At 40.3% G+C, this 19,396-nt stretch overlaps 2 protein-coding genes across 2 annotated transcripts; both read left to right on the forward strand.

Annotated features, from left to right (window-relative positions):
• Window positions 1–1,566: 1,566 nt before the first annotated feature.
• On the forward strand, window positions 1,567–11,024 carry LOC114535224 (mucin-4-like). Its single transcript, XM_028556605.1, has 10 exons — window positions 1,567–1,653; window positions 2,239–2,407; window positions 4,125–4,243; window positions 5,009–5,118; window positions 5,487–5,545; window positions 6,625–6,752; window positions 7,386–8,282; window positions 8,384–8,682; window positions 9,623–9,821; window positions 10,804–11,024. The coding sequence occupies exons 1-10, from the start codon at window positions 1,608–1,610 to the stop codon at window positions 11,022–11,024; spliced, it is 2,247 nt and encodes a 748-aa protein (XP_028412406.1). The 5' UTR covers window positions 1,567–1,607.
• Window positions 11,025–11,296: 272 nt separating this feature from the next.
• On the forward strand, window positions 11,297–18,810 carry LOC114535225 (mucin-2-like). Its single transcript, XM_028556606.1, has 7 exons — window positions 11,297–11,836; window positions 12,050–13,541; window positions 14,858–14,938; window positions 16,175–16,284; window positions 16,645–16,703; window positions 17,663–17,850; window positions 18,266–18,810. The coding sequence occupies exons 1-7, from the start codon at window positions 11,297–11,299 to the stop codon at window positions 18,490–18,492; spliced, it is 2,697 nt and encodes an 898-aa protein (XP_028412407.1). The 3' UTR covers window positions 18,493–18,810.
• The last annotated feature ends 586 nt before the right edge of the window (window positions 18,811–19,396 follow it).

Genomic DNA, 19,396 nt, shown 5'->3' on the forward strand with positions numbered 1-19,396 from the left:
CGGACCAGCTCGGAAAAAAATCCGATCCGATCCGCTGCTCGTTTTCCGGAGTGGAAATTAGCCTTAACTCCACTCTAAATTAAGACCTTTTGAACCTCTAATGCAAAATAATGTCAGATTTCAATTTTACTTTAAAAAGATGTGTTCAAAGAAAGATGAAAATCATCTTTCTTTTAGTTCCACATCTATGGTTTAAAATGAAAAATAATTTTCATTTTAAAAACTGTAGATGTGGAACTTAACCACAACAGGAAAACGATGCTCCGGAGCAAAAACTTGGAACCTCCTTTCTTGTGGGTGTCGCATCTCTAATTGAAATTAATGAAATGTGACGTAATTATTAAAAGGATTTCTTAGAGCGATCAATAAACAAGGAATAAACCGCTCCTGGCGCAAAGGATTTCTGCACTTTCAGGTACTTTTCAACAAAGATCAGTTCAAATTTGAATTAAAAGCTCTTCACTTCGCAGCTTTCCATACCATATCAGTTTTCCGTTAACTATATAGACTAAGAAACCGTTCTACATTTTTGTAGTGTATAGGACTTCTGCGATGCTTGACTACGTAATATGTTATAGGTCGCATTGAACATGCAGGTGACACAAATTTTTCGGGGTATTTTCGTCTTCTTGCCGATTGATTTTCTTTGAAACGAATTGTCTTTGCGGAAGCTGACAATAATTTATGAAATTCTAATCGACTCTATAGCTGAACCACCAATTAAGCTCGTTATTAGTAAATAGATTTACGCTGCGATGAATACCGCGATTTAAAGGCTAACAAATAGGCAGATAATCGTAATCCACAAAAATGGTATAATGATTATTGTGGTATAAGCTGCAGGCTTGCGGCATTCGACAATATTACGTCGTTCATTGTATTCGTATTTGGTATCAGTCGATGAAGCTGTACTGACATTGCCATTAGTTATTTTCCTCCGTTATTTTCTGACTCCATACGTTGCAAGTCAACTGACTAATCAACTGACTAAATCGTGTATAATCTTATATTACAGTCCTGGAGGAACTATAGAAAAGGCCAGAAACGTAGGCGAAACTGCTATACCAAAGGTACCAAATATTGGATAAAAGTCTGGCAAGCCTAAAAAAACCCTATATGATGCTTGCATTAGAAATTAAACCCAAAAAGATGGCGGTTAAGTGCTACTAAAATTTGACGATTTTATCATGCTATTTAACAATAAACAAATGATGGCGGCTTGTCGAATTTTTGCAAAACTTTCAAACATCACTCGTACTATTAATCCCCAATTGTACTCGCCATCGCATGACTGTATATACCTATATTAATAATACTATAATAATAACAGTTAGCTTGATGCATGAGGTTATGCAAAAACTTGTTTTAACACTCGCTATAAAATTGCTCTTCCCACATCTCAATGCGATTAACCATAGCATGTCCTTATTTTACAGGTTATTTGTGTGTTCATTAGCAATCCCTGCAAGTGCTTTTTTGTCCAACTGTCAAATATTAAACGCTGAATTAACGAGGAACTTCTATTGTCGAGCACAGGTATTTCCTCTTTTCAACTTTATATGTTATAATTACGTTCTTCGAACATCTCGAAGACGTAAATATAGAAGATGGGCCTTTCCTATGCTACTATTGGCCTATTCATTCTTGTGGCAGGTAAAAACATTGTTATTTTTTAAAGGCATAGCAATTAAATTGTATTTTTTTATCACGGTGAATGCTTGTGTTTACATGTAATTGCCTTATCGCTTCATATCGTTTGATCTCAACGATTAAATTCTATTTTTAAGAAAAGCCGTACAATGAGATAGCCTACCACGATAAATTCTTCTCTATAAGTTATAACTTATAATTATAATGCAATTGCGAGATCAGTTTTCTGGCCAGAACATGCAGGCTGTTTCGAACATATCATCAATTGACAGTATTATATATATACTTATCGCTTTTACCCCAGTAGCTGTTAGGCCATTCTAACTAACTCTCTCTCCTAGAGCTCTCTTATAAACGCGAGTCAACGTAAATTGTATTTTTCAACATGTTTACATTTTAGTCTAAAGACTAAACCATAGCTTGGTATATTACCGAGGCCAGGTAGTCTTCAAATCGAAGTCGCCCGAAATGGAGATGTGATTTTTGGGATCTCTATATTGCGCCTTTTAAAACAAGGCTTTGTTTACTGATATGCATGGTAAATAGGGCAAAAACCTAAATTAACCGCTTCAAGTTTCTATCCTTTAGCCTGCTGTATGTCTGTTAATGGCATTCGCATTGGAAGAAAAGCAGTACGTCCTTTTCCTGTACGACAACGCGCGGTTCGTAAGACGAGACACGTAGCATTTCTTAAAAGACCCAGCGTGGTTTGCCATTGCAGTTATCGCAAGTATCTGCGTCTCAAAGCCAGAAACCTGTGAGTAATTTGTTTCCAAATACATTTACGTTATCGCTATATTGATATATAGAATACGGATTATATATAGGACTATAAATAACAGGAATTTCGGCACCTTAAGCCTGGTTTTCATATGTCGTAATTCATCGGCGATGGCTATCATTGTCGGTGGTCATTACTGCATAAAATCCTTTGCCTATCGAAGAAAATGATACACTTCATTGACACACTTATATAATTGGTATTCGAAGAGTATGTAGACCCGATACGCGAAACATTGAATGACATTCTCTGACCACAACGTTTTGGCCAAGAAGAACCCCTTGCGAGTGAACTTCGTGAACTTGTGACCCTAACACCAGCTCAAGGCGGTTTGGGCGCACCGAATTTGAGAATGGAAGCTCCCCTGCAATATGCAGCTTCAACGTTATTTACCAATCAACATGTGAGTTCAATCAAATGTCAAAGTGAGGTTCTGGAACGGATAGAGCAGCCTATAGATGATCTGAAGCGAATACAGCAAGCAACCAAAACGGAAACTGTTAAATCATGAATGGATACTATTGATGCAACACTATCCCCAGATGTACCGTTTTTGGTAAAGCAATCAGGAGATAAAGGAGCGAGTTCTTGGTTAAACGCGATACCACTCAAATTAAGATCAGTGGGGCTCGTTGCGCGGATCACGGACAATAGATCGTAGAACATCGCCGATGAATCACGACATATGAAAACCGTGGCCTCTTGTATAAAACTCTTATGGTGGTCTTATACAAATCTTTTTTTCTTTTATTTTGAAAAATATAAAAATCTTTTCATGCCATATTGCAAGCCAAGTTGCTCTGAGTCAAAAAAGACTGGTAAGAGTCTTCAATCACTATAGTTACCCATACCAGACACACCTAATGGTGGAAAATTTGACGATTTTTGTAAAAACGATAACAAACTAGGTTTTAACGCTAGAACGACGTAATTGGTTTTATTTAGTTCTAAATATTTTTGCCTCGGAGCTGAACTTCGAATAAATAAAACTTTTCCAGTATTAAACGTTTTACAAGCTATAAATACAAAACTTCTACGACCTATCTCAAATAAACAGTCGTTATTTCACTTAGACTGAACGAAATACAACACTTTTAGGTTCAGGTCCGACCAAATTGTCTTTAAAGTCTACCATGAAAATTTTATCAAGATAGCTTTATTACTTTTTGAGTTATCTTTTCCCAAAATAAGAGGAATGAGAATTTTAGTTAGCTAAGAAGGGCGACGAAAAAATGGACCAATGGACCCCTTTTATTTGCTCAGGGTAAAACCCTAATTAATATCACTTTTCGTTTAATTCTCCCGTTCTTTATATATATTTTTCAAAAAAATTATTCAGGATCGATTGGGGAGACATTTAAGTTGGCACCCTTGAAATTTTAAAAACAGAATAAATCGTGTTTTTTGTGTATAAGACTTTTTAATCGTAGTTAACTAGAAAATATACGATTCTAATTGGCCAATTCTGCCACTAACTATAGTGAAAAGTTAACTACAACTCGTTTATTGTATTATATTTTTTTTATTACACATCGAGTGAAATCATTCTATCGAATCATTGATTTGATAAAAAAAACCATGGTAAAAATTGGGGGATAATTGACGCTCCAAAATGGGACGTGCATGTCCCCAATCCCCCAGAATTGACGCCCGCGATCAGTCTAGTTTCAAAAATAACCTTTTCTAATTTTAGTTTACGACGCGGTGAGGTTATCAGATTGGAACGAGGAAAGAAATTATCGAAGAAATTTATTCGTGATGTGATTTACGCTCCCCTGTGTTGCAAAATCGATTTATCGAATCCGAACAAACGTAAGCAAAATCATAGTTATTTAAAGTATATGATGTACTACATCCTATTGCATAGATTGGACGAAGTCTTAAAAGAGTATTTTAACTATCCTGGCAAAGATAACTATCCTGGCAAACTCGTTCCCAGGGCCTTTTGGCTATCATGGAATTCGTTGCTAAATCGTGACGTCCAACGAGTAACGTCACAACGTAGGATACAGCTTTCTTCATGCACGCTGTTACGTCGTAACGTGTGAGAAAGCTTCGTATCCCACGTTATTACGTCACAGGTGTCGACGTCCCAAGGAACGGCAATCTGAATCAAAACAAATCGAGCAAACAAAGTTATAATCATTCAGCATCCAGTAATTTTCTCATGCTAATAATAATAAGAATAATATCATCCTCAATAATATCAGCCTCATCAAGAAACTCCAGCTTTTGATAATTCTTCATGTCATATCCAACCTGCCTGGAAAATGGGTAACCATATTACTATACCTAGCTTAAGAGGTAAACCAAAGTAATTAAACTCGCGTATGGAAGCATTTTGAAGTGTGGAAAAAAGTCCCCTGAATTTTGCATGCTTTAAGTTTACTAAGCAAGCAATTTTCTTCAAGAAGATCTCAATTAACTTCCCACGAAAATAAAAGGATCTGAAACCTTGCTTAACAAATTATATATAATTTCACTAGACTATAAATATTCCCCACAAAATTCGCTACCATATTGTCTGCATGATATTTTGCAACTGATATTTGCATCAATTCTTTATTGTCAATTTAGTGTACAGGTACCCCATGACAATATGCCTAACCCAGAAGGTTTTTAGTGAAGAATACAAAGACACCGAGAGTGCCCAATTCGAAGAATTATCAAATGAATTGATTAACACTGTAAGTACAGCTCGTTTAGTGCAAAAAACTAACAAAACTTTGAATAAACTAGCAAGGTCTTTATATGGTAGCCTTATTCAAAGAGTCGAAATATTTACATATTACACTGTCTAGAGTTTTTATACTTTCACGTTTCAACTTATCTACCTTACATAGTTTTACATAGTTTAAAATAGTTTAAAATAGTTACTAATTATTTTAATAATTGATGGCATGCAACTGTAGACATTGCGGTAAGGCTGTTTTCAGGAAACAGGCTATTCAACATGGTTGTTAGCACTTGTGACTACTGGCGCTCGATTTTTACTATATTGGCTATTTCAAAAACAGACTTTTTTGCAACCATGCAGTTTCTGTCTTTGTTATAGATAAACCAATTGTTCCAAGAGGGATCTGCGTTGGTGAATGTTGAAGTGTCGGGTTTCAGGTGAAATATATATCATTGGTATATTTGGTCGCTTGTAATGGATCGCGCAACGTTTCTTCGTCTTCTGGGCGAAGCGAGCGAACCAACTGCCCGAGAACATTAAACAGTCGGAAAAAAACGAAATGTGGGGGCACAACAGTTGTCCTACAAAAACATATAAACTTTAGTTAAACATACAAGGGAGGATGGATTTATCCGATTTCGGAATGTTTAGCCTAGAAGCAAGTATTTCCACATGGCATAGGTTTTTATTAAAGCGTTGTGAAGAACAACGTTTTCTGAATTAGCTGCATGTAGCTCCATCGATAAAATCCCAGAATCTCGATAAAACTTACGATATATAGAAGATGCTTTATATAGCTAGTTGGAATACTCGAAAATGCATGAATGAAAATAAACCTTTTCGGTAATTACGTCACAACATTATCGTTTTAAATTTAGAACCACCTTAAATGAGATGGATTTCAAGTTTTACTCTCACAAGCTATGTGCAAAGATGCAAAACATCCTTCCATAACCCGTGCATGAAAAATAATTTTCATTTTGACTAATAAGTATGGAAATAAGCTATAACGCGAGAACAAGGCTCGCGGTCTTGGCCTATCAGCCTCGTTCTCGTGTTATGGCTTATTTCCACATTAATTGGTCAAAACAAAAAATATTTCTCATGCATTTGTTGAAGAAGGATGTTTTGCATCTTTGCACATAGCTTGTGAGAGTAAAACCTGAATTCCATTTCATCTAGGGTGGTTCTAAATTTAAAACGTTGTGATGTTAAAATATTGTGACGAAATCACCGAAAAGGTCTATTGCCCTGTGCATATTTTTCTGCCCTAACATTTTCTGCCGCGTTAGTAGTAAACAGAATCGCACTATACACAAGAGACTGTAAGTCAAACGGCAAACGTGTTGGCAAAAAATGGCAGATCATGTACCCTCGAAACCTCTTTTCATCTGCGAAGCACCTTCTAGTGAAAATTCTTCGGAAATGAGCTGCGCCAAAAATTTCAATAATTGAAATAATGAAATTATACGCTAGAACTGTCTAACTATGTTTAATTATCTATATGTTCATTTAGACCGGGTAGTATCATAGCTGATCTTATATTGACAACCAAGGGAATTTTCCCTCAAGATATGTACGATACGTTGAGATTAGCCATAGATGCCGGTCAACTGGGAAACCTTCATGTCGCTTTGGTACCAGGTGCGTGGCCTCAACGTCAACACTATTTTTCCTTTTGGCTTGAACTGGGTCCGATAGAGGACCATGCATGCATCTAAACACACTTTCAGTGGAAGGAGACGTGAACGGCAAAGAGGACGTGGAAATGACGAATAAATGGCATGATGCGTGTAATATAGACATGCCACGCTATTTACTCGCCATTTTTACGTCGTCTTTGACGTTCACGTCCTCCGACTTGTTCCATGCAGCAATTTTCCTCCCCCTGAAACATATTGTTGATACATTTTTTATCGTGCATGATGACGTAATGACCAATAAATTGGGTGACAGAAGGTAAAATTTGAAAAATCATTACAAAACTTAAAAACCTAATGAGTCCCACTGGAAAACGCGTATTGTTGAATTATTGGTTGTTGGCCATCTCTAGAATCGAGACTATAATCCTAACTTGTGTCCTAACTTAACCCTAATGCTTACCCAACTACTAACCCTCAACGATTAGACTGGGGATTAAACTAATTAATCCGGACATAGAATTTGCAATTTAATTCCAATTATGTGTTGCATATTTGTTTTAGTTTTGTAAATTTCTAGCCTATATTTCCCCCCATTCATGGTCGTGAAGTATTCTGTTGGTTTTCTTTTGTACAGAAGGTACTGGTGTAAAAGGAGCTACCCCGGGAAGCACACCAGATAGTACCGCAATCACGCCAGAAGGTACCGGAATAACGGAAGTACCCCCAGACGGAATCACACCGGAAAGCACTGGAACAACAGATACTGCACCGGAAAGTACTGGTACCACGGGAGTCACTCCAGAAGGTGCTGGAGCAACAGAACCCCCGCCAGACGGCACTGGCGAGACAGGAATCACACCAGAAAGCACTGGAACAACAGAAACAACACCAGAAGGTGCTGGTACAACTGCAACCACGCCGGAAACTCCCGAAACACCGGAAACTCCGTCGAACGGCGCTGGCACGACAGGAATCACCCCTGAAAGTACTGGTACGACACCAGAGAGTACTGGTACAACTCCAGAGAGTACTGGTACAACACCAGAGAGTACTGGTACAACACCAGAGGGTACTGGTACAACTCCAGAGGGTACTGGTACAACACCAGAGAGTACTGGTACAACTCCAGAGAGTACTGGTACAACTCCAGAGAGTACTGGTACAACACCAGAGAGTACTGGTACAACACCAGAGGGTACTGGTACAACACCAGAGGGTACTGGTACAACACCAGAGAGTACTGGTACAACTCCAGAGAGTACTGGTACAACTCCAGAGAGTCCTGGTACTACACCAGAGGGTACTGTTACCACACCAGAGAGTACTGGTACAACACCAGAGGGTACTGTTACCACACCAGAGAGTACTGGTACAACTCCAGAGAGTACTGGTACAACACCAGAGAGTACTGGTACAACACCAGAGAGTACTGGTATAACACCAGAGAGTACTGGTACAACTCCAGAGAGTACTGGTACAACTCCAGAGAGTACTGGTACAACACCAGAGGGTACTGGTACAACACCAGAGAGTACTGGTACAAACAGAGAGTACTGGTACAACACCAGAGAGTACTGGTACAACACCAGAGGGTACTGGTACAACACCAGAGAGTACTGGTACACACCAGAGGTACTGGTACAACACCAGAGAGTACTGGTACACACCAGAGAGTACTGGTATACACCAGAGAGTACTGGTATAACACCAGAGAGTACTGGTACACACCAGAGAGTACTGGTACTACACCAGAGAGTACTGGTACCACACCAGAGAGTACTGGTACCACACCAGAGAGTACTAGTACAACCCCTGGAACAAGTACAGGAGATGCTTACAACGACGAGTGTCTGTGTGCACACAACCAAAAGAGAGAGGCTCACGGAGTTCCACCCTTGGTGTGGTCTGCCACGATTGCGGCCTCGGCAAAGGTAACAGTGAAAATCTTTGTTAACTCTATAGATTATGATGCTATTTAGTTTATAAAGATGTTTCGTACAATAGCCAGTGCTATATATATCAAATAGGAAAGACCTCGTAGTGTCATTAGGGAGCTTAAAATTTAGGACGGCGCCGGACGCGACAACGACGGCTAAAATAAACGTCTTCAAATTGGTGGTCGAAAAGGTAAACCTCTTGTATATTATAAATCCTGTGAAATTTGTACAATAATAAAACCTAACCACATCGCTTAAAAGATGTAAAACGGTTACCAAACCGAATTTAAAGGTGGACTTGTCAAGGTTTTGAATGCTGGCGTGCTACAGAAGACGCGAGAATCTGTAATTTACCGCATTTTAAAATGAGACAACGCCGTCTAAAACTTCCATAAGCCTTATATGTTTCATTTACTAGCTGTTAGCTGGTCGTCGCAGCTGACGTCGTTGAGCTTATACGCTATACGTACACATAGATATACACAGGGCCGTAGCTAGACCGCTTAATTGGGGGGGGGGGGTGTATATTCATATATTCGTGTTTATCTACCGCAAGAACAATAGCGTACAAAAGAAATCAGTCGGGCATAAGATGAATTTATGATTATACACTCCCCCCCCCCAATTAAGCTTCTAGCTACGGCTCTGGATTTATACAAAAGTAGGTACATTCTAGAGTAGCTTTTTTCAAACATCGCATCCATTTGACGTCAGTAAATTAATCAATTAATTGAAAACTTATAAGTATTAATCAATTAAAAATCAGGGGCCGAGCACCGGAAACAATTTATCTGAGAAATCGATGATTGGGAAGCAGTTAAGAGTTTATACTGTTGCTATAATTATTCTTTTTGCCAAATTCACATGCAATTCAGACCCTATTTTCACATCTACCGTCTGTTTTATGGTTACTGAAAATCTTTCACCTCTTCAGGAATATGCCGAAAAACTGGCCGCTGCCGACAGCACGAATCTTGTCCACGAAAAAAGTGGTTATGGGGAGAATCTCTTTGTTGAATTTGGCAGCGGTATTCCAAAAGAGAAGAAAGGAACATGCGTCAAAGCCGTGGATAATTGGTATGATGAAATAGGAATGTACAACTTTGACAACCCTGGATTTAGTTCAGAGACAGGTAAGTCCCCCTGAATATTATGAATATTACCCAAGATTTCCTGGATCATATGATCATACGAATCCACACAATCTGTATTTAATGAAACCTTCGTACTTGAATTTGTTGAGTTATTGACTTCCCTTGCTACTGAAATGTTGAAGGTTGGTAACTAACTACTTGGAAAAAAATTCGAAGCTGTTGGTAACACAAGTCAATGGTTCATTATTGTTTCACGTGTTTTGCGTTTTCATTCTATACTTACCATTTTATACCCTGCCATTTTATACTTTGCCATTTTATACCTTCTATAAGCAGAACAAAATCTTTTTTCCTTTCGGAAAAGGTACTTTATTGGCCGTTTTACATTATGTATTTAAATTTTAGACATTCTCATTGGCTTTGCCTGAAAATGTAAACAAATTAGCCGATTAGATTTCTTCTTGTTTCTACCAATTGGCAATTTTCATGAGCAGCAATCATCAATTGATTTAGTTATATCTATTTGTGTGATTCATGAATAATTAATGAGGTTTATACTCAACCAAATTTCGTGAATTAGGTCACATGCACACCCCATAAAAATTAGCTTGAATAGATATGCAAGTTACAAACACTAGTGGTTGTGTTGTATTGCAAAAGTATAACCACTAGTGTTTGTAACTGATTTACATATTTATTCATACATTTATATATTTATATATATTTATACGTTTATTTGAATGTTGCTTGAGTTAAGAAAGGCTTACAAAATCACTCGTCTTCGGCTCGTGTTTTGCGCAATTTCCTTGCAACTCTCGCATTATTCCCGCGTGTTTGGATCACGCCATCCAAACACGGAAACCATTAAGTAATTGTTTATTCTAAATACTTTTTCTTATTTTAAATACTCTTTTACTATGTGCAAATTATACGAGTGTCGGGAAGGAAATTCTGCGGAATATGGATGTATTATAGGGACACGTTTCTATTTAAAGAATGTGATCCCTCTTTCGTTCAACAGGTCATTTTACACAAGTTGTTTGGAAAGCCTCGAAAGAAGTAGGTGTCGCCGAAGTTGTCACTTCCACAAATAAGCGTTTTATTGTCGGTCGCTACAGTCCTCCTGGAAACGTTAGAGGACAATTTCAAGCGAATGTCCCGCGGCCCGTTAAAGGTAATATAACGACGTTCGCCATACACACCTGTACTGAGATATCCAGCATACTTCCGGCCAACAAATAGAGCAAAATTGATATAATCAGTACCACGACTTGTATATATTAGCTCATTACTTTATCTGGATAGACATCTTGTGTTCTTGATATTCAAGATAAAACAAGCGTGTAAAGACAGAGTCAATGATATTTCGTCTTTCCAACGACATCGCCAGACCACAAGATGTCTATCTTCGGAATCATTTCTATTAAAGAGCATTATTTATATATTTACAATTTTTTATTTATATATTTTTCAATTTGTGATTATATAGGTTCTCCAGCACCAGCAAGCACTGAATGCATAAATGCGGGATCCACAAACACCCCACATCAAAGGAAGGTGGGGAACCGGTTCCAGAGGCACCTGTTTTAGAACCAAAGCCTGAAGAAACTCCCGCTCCAAGTGAAACTGTAACTCCAAATCCCCTCACTCCAAGTGAAACCGATATTTTGACCCCTGCTCCTCCTGCTTCAGGTGAGACTGGAAGTGTAACCCCTAATCCACTCGCTCCAAGTGGAACTGGTTTACTGACTCCTTCTCCTGGGACAAGCCCGGTTCCAGAGGCGCCTGTTTTAGAACCAAACCCTGAAAAACCACCTGCTCCTCCAGGTGAAACTGTAACCCCAAACCCTCTCACTCCAAGTGAAACCGATATTTTGACCCCTGCTCCTCCTGCTCCAGGTGAAACTGGAAGCGTGACCTCTAACCCACTCGCTCCAAGTGGAACTGGCTTACTGACTCCTTCTCCTGGGACAAGCCCGGTTCCAGAGGCACCTGTTTTAGAACCAACCCCCGAAAAACCTCCTGCTCCTCCAGGTGAAACTGTAACCCCAAACCCTCTCACTCCAAGTGAAACCGATATTCTGACTCCTGCTCCTCCTGCTCCAGGTGAAACTGGAAGCGTGACCCCTAACCCACTCGCTCCAAGTGGAACTGGTTTACTGACTCCTTCTCCTGGGACAAGCCCGGTTCCAGAGGCACCTGTTTTAGAACCAAACCCCGAAAAACCTCCTGCTCCTCCTGGTGGAACTGAAACTGTAACCCCGAACCCTCTCACACCAAGTGAAACCGATATTCTGACTCCTGCTCCTCCTGCTCCAGGTGAAACAGGAAGCGTGACCCCTAACCCACTCGCTCCAAGTGGAACTGGTGTACTGACTCCTTCTCCTGGGACAAGCCCGGTTCCAGAGGCACCTGTTTTAGAACCAAACCCCGAAAAACCCCCTGCTCCTCCAGGTGGATCTGAAACTGTAACTCCAAACCCTCTCACTCCAAGTGAAACCGACATTCTCACCCCTGCTCCTCCTGCTCCAGGTAAAACAGGAAGGGTGACGCCTAATCCTCTCGCTCCAAGTGAAACTGGAGGCGTGACCCCTACATCTCCTGCCTTAGGTGGAACTGGAAGTGTGAGCCCCGCACCTCCTGCCCCAGGTGGAACAGAAACTGTGACCCCTAGTCCTCTCGCTCCAGGTGAAGCTGGAGGTGTTGCCTCCACACCCCCTGCTCCAGGTGATACAGGAAGTGTGACACCAAACCCTCTTGCTCCAACTGATTCTGGAAGTGTGACACCAAATCCTCTTGCTCCAAGTGAGACTGGAGTTTTGACTCCTGCACCTCCTATTCCAGGTGGTGCAGAAAGTGTTACCCCTACCCCTCTAACTCCAAGTGGAACTGGAGACACTACCCCTACACCCCTTGCTCCAGCCGGAACTGGAAGTGTGACCCCTAATCCTCTCGCTCCGAGTGGGACTGCTGCTCCAAGTGGAACCGGGAGTGTGACCCCTAATCCTCTTGCTCCAAGTGGGACTTCTGCCCCAGGTGGGACTGGAAGTGTGACTCCTAATCCTCTCGCTCCAAGTGGGACTTCTGCTCCAGGTGGAACTGGAAGTGTGACCCCTAATCCCCTCGCTCCAAGTGGGACTGTTGCTCCAGGTGGAACTGAAAGTGTGACTCCTAATCCTCTTGCTCCAAGTGGGACTGTTGCTCCAGCCGGAACTGGAAGTGTGACACCTAACCCTCTTGCTCCAAGTGGGACTGTTGCACCAGGTGGGGCTGGAAGTGTGACCCCTAATCCTCTCGCTCCAAGTGGAACTTCTGCTCCTGGTGGAACTGGTAGTGTGACACCTAATCCTCTTGCCCCAAGTGGGACTGTTGCTCCTGGGGGAACTGGCAGTGTTACCCCTAATCCTCTCCCTCCAAGTGGGACTGCTGCTCCAGGTGGAACTGGAAGTGTGACCCCTAATCCTCTCGCTCCAAGTGGAACTTCTGCTCCAGGTGGAACTGGTAGTGTGACACCTAATCCTCTTGCCCCAAGTGGAACTGTTGCTCCAGAGGGAACTGGCAGTGTGACCCCTAATCCTCTCGCTCCAAGTGGGACTGCTGCTCCAGGTGGAACTGGAAGCGTAACGCCTAGTCCTCTTGCCCCAAGTGGGGCTGGGGGTGTGACCCCCACTCTTCCTGCTTCTGGTGAAACTGTTGGTGTAACTCCTAATCCTCTCGCTCCAAGTGGAACAGGAACAAGCCCCTCTCCTATCTCACCAGGTAAACTATTGGCAGCGGATCAGTACCATTAAGCATGCCGATCAAAGCAAATTTATTGTGTTACTACCTTTAGTTATTCTTATACTGTTGGGAGTAGTATATTGGCCTTGATGCCACCCCATGACTGCATACATTTTGTGTCTTGATAGTTTTTTCATAATTTCCAAAAGAATGTTCACATAAAAAATAAAAAAATTCCCTCTATTATGAGGACGTGTTTAACTATCCGTTGGAGTGATTGGACCTTTGCCTTGTGATTTTTGTGTAATGTGTAGTTAGTGCGATCCATAAAAGCTTGTCCTAATTCATATGCAGTTAAACAATATTTAAGAAGGTGAATATCGCTAAATGAAAATCGAGACGAAGATGAGGTTTTTAGAGGCTGTTTACATGAGCCTGGTTGAGATTCAACGAAGCGTTAAATGACTTTGAGGTATTGAACTTTCTTTATGACACCAAGTCTTTATGACACCAAACAAGCGCATGCTATAGGGTGGTCACACGATTCCAGAGGATCGTGTTATATGCTCATTTCATTGAAAAATAATCCCCTTCGTGATTATCCGCGTAATAATCCGAGGTCGCTTGACTAATCCGATGCCAGAAATTTCAATAATCACTTTTGTAATTCTACTAATGATGCTCTTTGAAACTACGTTAATATACTCAGATAAGGCCCAACGAGGCTAGGCGAGGCTTAGTGAATACTATAACTATAGTAACCTAACTAGTTATGCCCGCTGCGGATCGGTAGGGATGGAGACGGCAGCACGGCGAAGCGAACGAGGTTGGCGATGCGTAGTCTTTACTGTCATTTTCAATCATGCGTACGTCCATCAGATATGGAACCTAAACGGTACCCTCTCCATCCCGTGATCACACTGTCACACGGAATCACAGAAGTGAAAGCCGTGGAAGGAAAACATGAACACACACGATGCACACATAGTAAATAATTAGATACATACCGTAGGAGTCTTTGCAAACCAACTGAACCTAGAGAAGCTAAACTAAAAAACAATAAATGGAAACCATTCCCCGATGAGTGGAATGTCAGGAGAGGAAGGCGGGGCGAACGAAGCGATAATAAGCAGATAAACAACAGGGCAAGCCATATAAATACTAAGGCCCGGGGAAAATACCCCCGTGCCAAACACCCGTCTAGGAGCCCACGCGAGGGCCAACTCTTCGATATTAACTTCTTTTATAATACTAATAAATACATTTAGGAATTAGGATTAAATCATGAAATTTAATATATTCTGCATAAATTCTGTTAATTTTTTGACACACTCTATCTCTCTATATTTCGTTAGGTACTCCTCCTAATAAAGGTGCAAAGCTAAGTGAGCCTGCTGATACTCGTCCGAAGGAACCTTACGATCCTAACACGCCAGGTAAGTAAAAACCTCTACACCGAAATACTTCATTTCACATGCTTGTAAACAGACATGGGTAGCACGGAGAACCGGGGCTTGAATCTAATTCGGAAGGTGAATATCCAAATATCTATTTTATGCCCACTGTTTAGCTTACGAAGGGACATTTTGTTAAATAAACAAATTCCGCTAAATTTTTACGTTAAAGGCGATTGGTCGGTCAGACTCGGTCAGCGCGCTTCCACTTCAGTGTAAATGTTGCCGTATACCGTAGGCCGGTATAATTGTAATAATACCACTGTACATGACGAACTCTTTGGTGCTCCTAGGGTTCTCTTGGGCTTTGCGCTTCATTTTCGCCATCATGAATTATCCTTTCAGGCCTTGTTTTCATTGATCACTGACAGTCGGCGATATATTGTTGGTGACCGTTGACGAGGAAAATACAAAATATTTTTTTATTCTCCACTGATATTAGACATCGCCGACGGTCGGTGACCTATCTATTTGTCGTAATTCATCGGCGATATTCTACGATCCATTGTCAGTGCCCAGTGAAGTAAATAATTCTTTTCAATAGACAAAGTGCATCAATGACCACCGACAATAGACATCGCGAATGAATGGCGATATATGAGAACCAGGTCACATATGTCGCCGACCGTCGGCGATGTAGTGTTTGTAGCCGGTGACGAAGCACTTAATTCATCAGTGATCACCGACAGTGGCCATCACCGACCGTCGGTGACATATGAGAACCAGGACTAAGCCTTGTGACGAAGGAAATTTATTCAAAATCACAATAGACATTTTTCATAATGACGTTTGATTGGCTCGATAGTTTTGTGGAGCCAATCAAATTTCGTGTAACATCAGACTCTTTGCGTTTGACGTCAGTATAAGAAAGGTCTATTAGGAACTTCATTCTCCAGTGATCACCAACAATAATAGCCATGCGTGCATCCCCATGACTGTTGGTGACAAAGGCGAATCAGGCTTTTGCATGAAGCCGACAAGGAAAATAATTTATTCAAAAGAAAAAGCATTTTGTCACCGACATCTCATCGTCGAATGTCATGGGTTTCAAATAAGACTGTCTTTATATATAGTATTCATTTTTAACTGAAATTTTAGTTTCAAATAATTTAGATGAGCGAAAGTAAATATAGCCTTGACCACAATTCACCCTTAAATATTGCAAAACCGTAATAATTTAAGTACACCCATAATTCAATGCTCGCTTTTTGTTTTCAGCGAAGTTGCTTAAAGTTGTTCTTGGTTTGATTGGTCAGATATTTAGTGCCGCACTTTCTGATCCTGGCAGCGAAAAGTACCAACAGCTCAAGAATTCAGTTGAACTAGCGGTATGTTCTTGGCGTGTTCTGCTTCAGCCTCGTTCCCAGGCGCTTTTGTGAAAAAAACATATTGCATTTATTACATTCAGCTATTTTGCTGTTATATAGTGTTCAGCTTAGAAAAATCGAGCGCGCGGGGGTGCTTGGGGTGGTTTTGACAAAGGAAGCTTCCTCGCTAAACAAACCCACCTCCACAAACGACAGCCTTGATAAATCTTAATGTCATAATAGAAAAGTCGAGTTAACCTCGTGGACCTGTGGTCTTAATAAACTTTTTGGCTCAACAAAATCATTTATATTTCTGTATATTTCACTAAAAGCTAACAATGCATGTATTAATTCCTTATGATGAATATTTTCTTTACATAGATCATGGCGGCGTACGACGCAATTGAATCTTTCCGTTCAGTCACTGTCACTGGATTTAGGTTAGTTTATTGCCTATATATAGATATTTTTAATAATTAAATAAATGGTCGTACTGACTTTGGCGTTACGGTGGCGCTTGGAATACTGCACGGACTTCAATCCATTTATACTTCATGTTGCCATGGTTCATGGTTCATGGTTCATGGTTCATGGTTCATGGTTCATGGGTGTCCCCAAAAAAGTGAAATACTATAGAAATTATCCTATTGTTATAATTTGTATGCGCTATGCTAAATCCACAGATGCATCCGGTTGTATGAAAGCCGGATAGCACTATCCATTGAATAGTGATTTTTTCAACCTTTCTAAAAATGCTTGAAAAGCAATAAGATTTCAGCTTAGGAACCAACAATTATTAAAGAGGATCCTAAATTTAGGAATAGTCATTTTATGGGGACACCGTATAACGCCACACTATTTAGCATACACCCTTAACTTAGATTTAGAAGATTTAGAAGATTTATAAGATTTATTAGAGAAAAGAGACACTGTAGAGAAAAGAAACACACATACAGTATCCGAATGAAAGTGACACTTTAGAAATTATACCCTGTTGTTGTAATGCCATGGTTAAGACAAGGAAAGAATAATTGTCATAATACAGTTGGTGTGTGATCACAAGCGGCTAATAGGAACAATGAGAGGGGAACTCCCTGTACATTGTACACGCCCTGAGCTAGTGATGTATGTACAGTACATACTATACTATTAGCCTTTCAAAAAGTAATTTTCAACGAATGCAACTGGATTCAATAACGCAGTTTCTCTATTAAAGTTTGGTAAATTTAGAATTCGAATCTGGGACATGTCAACATTACAGCGCCATGATTATTCTATGCAGACAGATTTATAATGATTAGCCCCAAATACAGCGCGCAAAAACCGCTACACCGATATTATCTATCAAACCTTTTTGTAATTTCACGATTTACGCTGTAATCCATTTTTATATTGATAGGCCAGGAGGCACTACAAGTGTAAGAAAATGGGCTCATCTGAGGCGCTCATCCAATCCGTCTAATACAGTAGACGTCGAGGCAGAGCTTGAATTTACCGACGAAAGACCGAACCAACTCGCTCCCTTGGAGAAAGACGTCCAAGATGGAAATTTGAATAATCTCAAAGTTCTACCACAAGTCAATGCAGGTACGCTTACAACGCACTTTATGGCAAACAGAAAATGTATTTTTCAAATTCTAACATCTTTACTAAAGGCATTATATTATCTGCCCTATAATATTGGCTATAGAATAGAGTTTGACAATAGAGTTTAGCTATAGTATATATATAGGACGTATAAAAAAGTGAACAATTATAAAATGTGATGGTACTACTCTTGAGTTACCAACCAGGTAAGCTAAAAGCTTAGCTTCATCACGGTGGAACTGAATCGACCTTTAGGTCTGAACGCGCGACCTTTAGGTTTCCTAGTCCAATGCTCTGAGCTACGTTATTCTATAAATAAAATAGCGTATACATCAGTGAGAATACGTTGAGTTGGAGTAAGTGTTTCTTTGCTCTGTGTATACCATACTAAGGCACGCCGATGTCTTTCATTTAGCGATAATTACCGGCGATACCCAAGACTTCTGTCCACCTTCTTGTACGTCGACCGACATGTGTCAGCAACCCCAGTGTCCCGTAAGCTGTTGCTCCCCACCGGCTACGAATACCTGTCAACAACCAACTTGCCCAAACGCATGTGCTCCAGGCTGCACGATGACATGCTGTTCAGTCGGACCACAAGCTCATCTCGTCAAGAAATCCACAAAAACAAAAAAGAGTTAATTAAACTCTGATTAATCACGGATTGTGAAGTACGGATTTTTTGCATTCAGTAATGCTGGACGATGGCATTGTGTAAATGAACAATATGTTGTATAAATTCACTTGAAGTGCACGATAAAAGTGTTTCTCTGCATTATAATATTTGTAGCTTAAAACAATAGCCTAAGAAAGAATTTTTTGAAGCTTACCCCGCGTGCTTAACTAAAAATTACATCTCGTTATCCATGCATATACTTGAGTGCATTTTCTTCACATTTCAGAATTACACCGAGCCATTATAATCACAAGCATTGATTGTGCGTGTCGGTTCATCACCTCAAAAATACTCATTGTTTGTTTCCTCGATTTTCAAATATAGCATAACTTGTTTAGTTTCGGTCTGTTTTATTACAAAGTTCAAACTTCAGCAAACTTCAAAGTCGCCTGCGACAATATTGTTACAAGCTTGTGTTGCAAAGCTTGTAGCAACCTTGTAGGATAACCTTATCAAACTTGTCAGAACAGTCTTGTAGCAAGTCCGATAATGCCATTAGACTTGCTGTCTAGTTGTTAACAACTAGCTTGTCCCAAACGTGTTACAACAACTTGGAACAAGCAATGTGAACATGCACAACTTGCTGGCAGCTTATCAACAAGTCTAGACTTGTAACAACTTGCATGTTTGCAACCTTGTTACAAATTTTTTTTTCGCGTGGGTGTATATACTTTCGTGCATGTAACGGTTTTCATAAGCAGTTGAATCTTATTTTGGAAAGAAATTTTGAGAGGAATCTGAGTACCAGACGTGTCAAAATACACTAGCGTTCGGCAACCATGAAGAATAACATAACGTGATCAAATTGAATGCTGAAAAATTCGTACAGATCGCGTCGCGCTGCCGGATTACGTCCGGTGCCTGTCGGCC

This window comes from Dendronephthya gigantea, unplaced genomic scaffold (assembly GCF_004324835.1).
Source record: "Dendronephthya gigantea isolate DGI-Jeju-01 unplaced genomic scaffold, DenGig_1.0 000113F, whole genome shotgun sequence".
Classification (NCBI taxonomy): Eukaryota; Metazoa; Cnidaria; class Anthozoa; order Malacalcyonacea; family Nephtheidae; genus Dendronephthya; species Dendronephthya gigantea.